Raw genomic sequence first — 9,603 nt, forward strand, 5'->3', positions numbered from 1 at the left:
AATAGATCATAAATTTTCCGAACCATGTGATAATTATAATTGTTAAACAATAACTCTCCTTGACATAATCATAACAAAGTGGCAATTAATTGTATAATCGACGTGTTTTGTAAATATTTTTATAACATTCACCTACTGTAACTAAATATAATTTTCTCATTAAACAATCATTAATTATATATATTATATTGATTTATATGGCCAAATATAGGGCACTGTGTGTTCATTTTGTTTGGCTTGTGTAAACAATCCGATTTTTAGTATAATTTAGGGAAAAATTGATATTATTCTATAGATAATAAGGTTTAAGTTGCATTTTAATTTCGATAAATGCTTTTTGTGACGAGTATAACTTTCGAGCTCTAATTGCAATATTTCAAATTATTGAATATAAACTACAGGTTATAAAAAAATAATGATTAGAAGATAACGGTACCTTTACAAAAGGCCCTCCTTTTGTTTGAAATATGTAATAAGCTACGATTTGAGAATATATAATTTATTTACATGTCCATGAGCAATGGGTAATCATATTAAATTGTTATTTAATATACCAAAAATTAATACATCTTTTGATTGCATGAAAAAAAAATTAAATAAATATTCTCAGAAACTATGCATCAAAGGTATCAGCATGTTTTCATATATATAAAAATAGAGGATATTTTAGAAAGCTTGTTACTTTCAATTACTCAGTCATACCTTAATTACACTTAAAATACTTTTAACTAAGAGACACTAAGCATATTATCGAATATTTTGTGCTGGTGATTTGAACTCCTATCTAGCTACTAAGAGCAACGATAATATTATATAATACAATATTGAAAAAAACTACTTAATTAAAAATGACAAATTGCGTAAGATCTGTGATAATTCGGCACAGATAATAAAACTAATTAACTTGCGCGACATTGACCCGTTTATCGTAATTGTTTTTGGCATATTTTTATGTAATCTGTGACGTGGGGTATCATCACATGGGAGTGTGTTTCATATTAAATTAGCAGTAATTCACCCATAGAACAATTTGCTAGTGAACGAGACAATAATGCAGAGGCAAAATTCTGAAAATTTAATATTTTATTATGAAACAAAAATGAATGCCATTGAACTGAAATGCAAATAAAATAATTGCTGGCTTTCGCCGCGCTATTGAATGAGAGCTTATGTACCTAAGTAAAGTTGAATCTAGCTTAGATACTATACTAAACTCAAAAATATAATAAACCGTGTTGATTTACTATCCAGATTATGTTCTACTTTCAGTGTGTCTATGCACTTGGTTTATGCAAATAGATTATTACAAATATTAGACATGGCAATGACTTTGAACACATTGAAATTTAGTTCGTCTAGTTACTAGTATGTATTATCTGTGGTTTTGGTAAACTCTTGGCCATAGATTATACACTTATATACTAGTACACTTGGCAGGGCCACGGGCGCGGCGTCGCATTGTCTACGAATGCTACTGATCTGTGAAATACATAATGCAAATCTCTCAGTATATAAAACTTATCATCTGTGGCTAATTTACTTTTACTTCAAATTATCTTTGTTTTTATTGTACAAGAGGAATCTTTATTAACTGGTAAACATTGATAAAATGTCTGACTTCACTATTATGAGAAATATGGCAGTAAATTAAAACAAAAACAATTAACCTTCAAAAAGACTTCTCCTTCCATACGTGGAACACAAACTTTAATCGTTTGTATTAAAAATCTATAAGTAGCGTCATCTGTAACCATATTTTCTAATACATACTATTAGTAACTTTCCTTTGATTTTATTAAAATTAATGTCGCGAAGAAAGTCATGTAATGTAGATATTGAGGGTTCCTTGAATATTCTTTCTGGGAGAGGACATGAGCAAAATCCGTGATGAAAGAAATGATGATAGAGAATGAATACAATCCATTAAATTAAACAATAATTCAAAATTTATCAAAAAAATCAATTGAATAACTTTATAGCTGTGTACGCGATTATGGGTTTGGCACCGCAGCCAAATGTTTATCTTAATTGTTATTATTTAAAAGTTTTATTTTTATTTTCTTCATTTTCCCTACTTACTCTGATCACTTACTACAACTTATGTTTTTTTTTTTCATGCGCTTTAAAGCCATTTGTAGAGGCGTGAGGTCTGCAATGGACCTTATACCTCTCCAAATGTTCATGGGCGGTGGTATGGGCGGGCTCTTACTATCCAGGCGTCAAAAAAAAATATATAAACTTTTCTAGTGCTGTTATATATGAAGATTTGAATTATACAATATAAATACATTATGGTAATTAATTAACCATAACAATTGTGCTTACAAGATATACCTACGTATTTGTTGGTTTTAAGTATTTGTTAGGTACATAAAAATTGATAGATACCCACGTAGTGATAAAGAACACAAATCCGTTTATCTCTTTGTCCTGTAACTAATCATTTTCCAAGTCTCGCTGTTTTTCCTAAACACAAAAAAATGACTTGCATTATTGACAAAGACTGCAGACATTTTTTAACAAATAAATTATTCCTGCTACCTTATTTTTATCTGAAGAGTATTAAATATAGATATAAAAGATTTAATAGCAAATTAAAAACTGCGACAAGATAACACTGATAAAAATTACGAACGACCCTTGTCAAGACGTTTAATAAAAATAATTAAACGCTCTTATCAAACGAAATGAGTAGGTACATGCACTGAGATTACAGCGTTGCAAATGGTATCCTATATGTATGCGATTAGAGCGGATTTTTTATTGTGATTGAATTAGTGAGTACAATGATTGAATCTCCTTGTTAGCCCACGCGATTTACTTCACTACGGACTCGGCCCATCTCCAGAGCGCATCAGTTCGACACAGGCCGCAATGGGGCGCGCGCGTTTTTAAATTTCAAAAGTGGAATCCCGGAATTTCGAATTTATTGCGTTCGGATAGTTTGACCAAATTATATTGGTGCTGTTGTGTTTACGGTGATTGCATTTGGTGTTGCAAGTATATTTTAAAAAGTTGTTTTTTTTTTCTATTTTTTGTGTTGAGAAATTATAAATAATGTCCTTAGACTTTATTTCAGAAAGTTTTATATGAAAATAACTATAAAACAAAAATTAAGGGGGTGCTAATCTGTGAAATTATTATTAAAATGAAACAATTATTATTAAAAGAAATTATCGGTTAACTTTAATTTAATTGTAATTTCTTGTAGAATATAAGAAAAGCAAAGAGAAAATACTCATAAGAAACTCTTATAGAGGCTGTGAAAGCTGAGTACAAATGAGTAATCGAAATTTTTAGGTTCCAATTCAAAATTCTTTAATATCTATATGTAAACTCATACAAATTCAAAATAATTTTATTTTATTTTTAATGCAATAAAGTGACATTGTACTTTTCTCTTCAGTTGATGATATATCAAAAATAACATTTTTAAAACAGATTTAATCAATGACAAGTAAGCTTCCAGGAAAATAGTTTAAATAGGAATTGATAAAATAAAGTAAAATAAAACTATTTTAAAATTGTTGTACACGAGAAATTGTGGAGTAATGTTAAAGTGTAATTGAGAGAAACGTAAATAAATCAGGACGCACTACCGCATTTTTGTGACAAATGTTTCGGAATTACGTATTTGTGAAGTGCCATATTTCAGTTAATTTAGTGATTCAGAGGTTACTAGATAATGTTTGGGCATGAATACGAACACAAATTAAAATACAAAGCTTTAGGTATTATTATTTATTTATACGATAACTTAATATTAGATTAACATTTAAATGATATAGGTATTAATTTATCGGAACATTATACGATTTTACCAACTCACGGGATCCGACCCAATCGGGATATTACGATATTTTTAAATAATAAAATAATGCAAATATTAATGACAAACTATTGCTCAACTCTGATCAAATGAATCATAATGTAGAGTTCTTTATTGGATCTGGCGTACGATAAAAGGTCTTCTTTTATCATAGAGAAAGTTGCTTCGTTTGTATATTCCAATCTATCGAAATCTGTATATATCAACAGATCCTTTTAAGGGGATCAATGATCTCTATAGCATTATATTCATTAGGGACAATCAACTTCTGAATCAGGGAATTAATTGCAATCGATTGAATGAACTTTTCATATGCAAAATTTGAATGCGGAAGTGCGCAGCGATTTATTATTGTTTCTGCTAATTACACTTCAATATTACTATACAATTTCTTATTTACAACAACTATGCGCTATGCTTATAAGCTATTCTTTATTATAATCTGTGTTATGTATGTTTTTAAATAAGCGTTATTCTACTCTTAGAATAGTTTCCGTTGTGGAGGCTGCACTCTAATATCAGTTACTAACTTCCGCCCGCGGCTTGGCTTTCAAATATTGCGCGGCAGTCGGCAATGAGTTAGCTTCCTCCATAAGGAATTTCCCCTATCTCACAATAAAAATAAATAAAAGTTTGCAAATTGTTTGGGAGTGAAGGCGAAACTTTAGATATGATATTTAAGAGATTCACAAAAGTATTACGTACCAGCTGGGATAATCATATCAAACTATTTAGCGCTGATTGTTAAAACATCCTGGCGTCATGTGATCACGGCACACTTCGGCAACATAATTTATGGTTACAATGAATAGCAGATTCTAAGATATATCATGTATGCGATTAGCGAACACAAAACAGATATCGGTAAGGCTCGAAGCAACAAACAATCAGAAGCTTAATTCCAAACAACCGACGACGGATTTATACACAGAATGTCGATCAGAACTCTTATGTTAACAGAATTCGCGTAAAAATGTACAAAGTGGGTGGCTGGCCTTCTCTGGATGAACGAACTCGGTATTTTTAACTATACACCTGGTTAACATGATCATATGTACGAATCGGTAGCGGTTCTGTGCAGATTTAGTTGGGGAAAGTTAAATCAGCGAGTACTTTGCGTTTTTCCATTTGGAATTGACTTTGTAAGCTTTCTGTGTCATTATACTGTGCATAACTAATTTATGATGCACTTTAAAGTCCATATGTTTTGTAGATTGTGTGTTGTATGTTACTTTTGCCATTATAGCAAATTTGGTGAAAATCGATAAATTATATGTACGGAAAACATCTCTCATCACCTTTAGTGGTTGAATTGAAAAGTTTTAAGTCGTTAAGGTTCGCTATAGAACACATCTTCTCCAGTGAAGTCCTTAACGATTGTCAATATAAGTCTCTCCGGAAAATGATTATAATAGAAGAGTTATATTTGTATATACAACAGTTTTTCTTCTTATCAGTTTTAACGGAAAGAAAATTTCAACTTTAATTCGCCCCTGAGCCGAACTTAAAAGGAATTTGTAGTGACGATTTGTACACATAAGATTACGATATAAGATACTATTATAATAATACTTAAATTGTTTCAGATGCCGCACTGCAGATGGGATAACACGGCAACTACTTAAAAAAAGTCTATGCACTTTAAACAAGAAGGATGTATATTTAATTTAAGCGGCATTATAATTAACAATTAATTGTGTTTATTATATAAGAAATGTAAAGATAACTATGTACAAGTATGAGTTTTAGGGTTACACCTGTATGTCTGTTTCCATTATCCTTAACATCTGTAAATTTGTTTGAAAGATGAAGAAAGTATGGGTTATAAAGTTAGGAGTGGCGGCTCATGGCTTTATACACCATTTGCATGAATATGTTAGAATTTTGCGATGTTAGGTATAAGGGAAACTACATATTATGTGTAGTTGGTTTATGTGGTATAAAAATTATATCCATAGCTGTATTACGGATTTTGTAAATTCATTCATAATGCTAATAAATAGATAAATACACTCGGCTCTACTGTTAACTATTAAAAATAAAGTAAACTAAAAAATAATTTATGTTTATAATTCATGTAAAAATGCTTTAAATATTTATTTATCGGTTCACAGATAGTACGCGGCGCCACAACCACTTCAAAGGTTTAAAAGTGATTTACTTCAAATTTTCCAACAAAGTGCTGCAGAACGAAGTAGATGAGGCTTTCCTCAACATTCACATACAGGAGTTGGAGCCGCGTCAGAACGTCACCATATCAGACGACCATTTTAACGTGAACTATCAAGTCAATAGAATTACAAGAAATAGTCAAGGGAATAAAGCCTCTGTGCCGTACGCCGAGGGGTCAATTAAACTGTCCAGAAAGGAGCTGAAGACGGGGAAATGGATTAAGGCCAACGTCACAAACATGGTCGCCGAATTCTACAGGTTACCCAGGGAGAAATTAGCCATAGTAGTGAGGGTACAGGAGTCGAAGAACAGGATGAATCTGGTCGTGCCCCATCCCAGTTCAGAATCAAATAACGCATTGGTGAGTCATTATTGCTTTAAGATAAAGTTCCACAGCATTTTTATCGTCTATAAATAAACGGCTATTTATAGTTTTATCAACAATTCCTGTTCGACAATTTTTGTCGTGATTTTTCCAGTTTTAATACGATTTTTTAAATATTTGTTATACTATATAATAATGTTATTGCTTACCGAGCTATATTTTTATAGAAGTTAAATGAGTTCGAAATTGTAGGTATATGACAATGCATTTTGATAAGGAATTGCTAGTCTGTGCCCGTGACATTGTCTGTTATAAAATGTCACATAATTACAGTGGTTAAATACATAATAATGTATATAATACCATTTCTTTTTTATATCTTTTGTGCTTATAATGTACGAAGGATATAATAAAAAGGATATAAAATGTATATTTATTAGTTTTACCCAGTCATACAAGCCACAACAACAAGGCTGAGGTAAATCACGACATTCAAGTTTTTTTACCCACACTCAATATTCTTCAAACCAATAACAAATATAACCCACCCACGTAATCGAACCTTGTCATTTGAGGTTAATTTGTGTCAAGTATCAATAAAACTGACACAATTACTCTGCATACACTTAATTCTAAGCTTTTGACTATTTTATTGTGTTAGCTTATTTCAAATACAAGCGTATTAAACTTCTAATTAAAGATTGAGAACTCATATTTTTTTAACATGTTTCTTAAATAGGATATAACGACGACCATTCTGTCTCTGAAGAAAACATATGCGATCTTTTTATTTTTATTACACGTTAAACATATGTATTTAGTGTGCTTTTTGTAGCCCAATGCTATAGGTATTATTACAGAACTTTATTGCGTATCAAACTAATCTTTATAGGAAGCTTTGCGCAGCTGAAATTTGTTGATAACCCACACACTTTATCTGGATGAATTTAGGTCAGGCGATTCGCAATTTATCCAAAAAACTGCGCGGTGATGATGTCTTCTCGTTATTCACTATTATTATCTAAGTACAATCTAACATGACTTTCAGACACAATTATTAGTTTATCTTTTTTCTTGTTTTATAAAACTTCTCCTTTATTTATGAAGTCGATATATGAATTATCGTAAGTCGAGTGGAATTCATTTTTAATATAATTAAGTAATATTAGGTAATTGGTAATGGATTAGCGTTAGTAATATCAAGCTAAAAAGTTTAGGCCATATTTATAAATAACTTTATTTATTGATCAATAACCATTTCTTTCAGATGCCGTACATAGAAATAAGTCTTAGAGACAATTCGCACAAGAGGACGCGACGAATGATTGGAATGGATTGCACGGAGAATTCCAAGGAAGTGCGATGCTGCAGATACCCGCTGTCTGTCAACTTCGAAGAGTTTGGATGGGACTGGATCATCGCGCCGAAGCAGTACGACGCGAACTACTGCAGCGGGGAATGCCCGTACAGTTTCTTGCAGAAGTATCCGCACACACATTTGGTGCACCTGGCGGCTCCACAGGGCAGCGGGGGGCCCTGCTGTGCCCCAAGGAAAATGAGCAGTATCTCCATGCTGTATTTCGATCATGATTTAAATATAATTTACGGGACAATCCCCGGTATGGTCGTCGAGAGCTGCGGTTGCTCATAGCAACCGCATCCTGTAGGCCCCGAGTGCGATCCCTTGGTACCTACTAGCATGGCTTCACCACTTCGTGGTGTGTATGCATTGCGAATAACTTGGGGCTCGTTGTAGTGTCGCTTTTGCGATGTGATAAAATCTGATGAAGACTGCAAACTCTTTGTGATGTGTGTTGTGTGCCTTGTACGTTTTGCTTTGTACAACTAGTTTATTCAATACTTATTCTTGGTTCGTTTCGATTAATCTAGAGATTTAAATTGTAAATACTTATTAGCGTTCATAGTTTCTCAGTCTCTGAGCTCAAACCTCACTCACGGTTTCGATTAACAATAACAAAAAATAGTTTTATATATATTTCTCATCATTTTATCGTCCCAATTGCATTTACGTGTTTAGCGCTAACCTTAGTTTCGTAAGTTTTTCATCTGTAAGTAGAAAATTAATACAATCACAGGCAGGGTAAATCACTTCGGTCATAAAATGTCCGTGCTGTAAAAATGCGAATAAATAGTTGTCGATTTGCCAAGAATGTAACAATAAAAAAGATTATGCACACAATAAGCTTTTGTTCCATAAAAATGTCTCAGAAATATTTAGTGAAATTTCTATAATAACTCTTGCAAATTCGTGTTGTTTAGATTGGTCCTAGCCTAGAAATTACATAATGATGGAATTTGTGAAAATATCTGTTTATTTTGAATACGATTTTTTAAAAATATTCGTCAAGTGCCTGTGACGTAGCGCTTCCGTGACAGATTGTAGCAGAAAATCGCCAAGTCGATGTGTCACGTCAAGATCAAAATTTAATTATAAGTAGATAGGTAGTTTATGTAATTTCGATGTATTTTCTTGACTCTTTGTTTGGACGTCATTCGGATCTCGAACAAAATTTATTTCTTTTAGGCTTAGCGGGTGGTGCTTAAATGTAGTATTTTTTAAATAATAAACATAGTACCTACCCTGTGTTAAAATCGTATTATTGATGACGTAGTTTGTTTAGATGTTTCGTATTGTAAGTTTTAGAAAATATAATTTTTGTCGGGCGTTATTTCAAAATTAGATCTCATTGTGGGGCAACCAGAATATTGATGTGCCTTTATAAAGATCTCTCAATGTTTATTTGGATCGCGAATGAAATTTTATACAAAATTAGGGGTTAGGGAACTATTTGAATTGTCTACTGTAACTTGTCGAAATTTTAACTAACAATGTCGTGTAATAAGTTTTTTAAATAAATTTTCAATTCATATTATTTGTGATTTTATTCACTGTATTTAAGTATGCAGTGACTAAAGATATTCAACTCAATATCTCTTCATCTATACATTGCAGGACATCGTTGTAAATAATTTTTCCTATTTACCTTACATAGCGCCATCTAGTCGCAAACTAAGCAAAGCTTATTCTAGTTCGGGGTGTTGCTTACCTTCCTCCCTACACATAAAACCGAAAGAATAAATTGGTTTGCGTTAGTACAAACTAGAACCAAAAACCTTGACTCTCTGGTGTACCTACACCAGAGAGTATCGGTCGAGCGACTGACTTATAATCTCCAAGTACAACCAATTGGGACCTATTACACAGATGATTCGCAAAGAAAATTAAATGAAAAATGCAATTATTTAAAAACACATG

At 32.1% G+C, this 9,603-nt stretch overlaps 1 protein-coding gene across 1 annotated transcript; it reads left to right on the forward strand.

Moving 5' to 3' along the window:
* Positions 1–5,933: 5,933 nt before the first annotated feature.
* On the forward strand, positions 5,934–9,219 carry LOC119837629 (growth/differentiation factor 8-like; the record flags this gene model as incomplete). Its single annotated transcript, XM_038363311.1, has 2 exons — positions 5,934–6,362; positions 7,594–9,219. Coding segments are annotated over 2 exons (813 nt in total), but the record flags the coding sequence as incomplete, so codon positions are not given.
* Between the last annotated feature and the right edge of the window lie 384 nt (positions 9,220–9,603).

Source organism: Zerene cesonia, chromosome 28 (assembly GCF_012273895.1).
Source record: "Zerene cesonia ecotype Mississippi chromosome 28, Zerene_cesonia_1.1, whole genome shotgun sequence".
Taxonomy (NCBI): Eukaryota; Metazoa; Arthropoda; class Insecta; order Lepidoptera; family Pieridae; genus Zerene; species Zerene cesonia.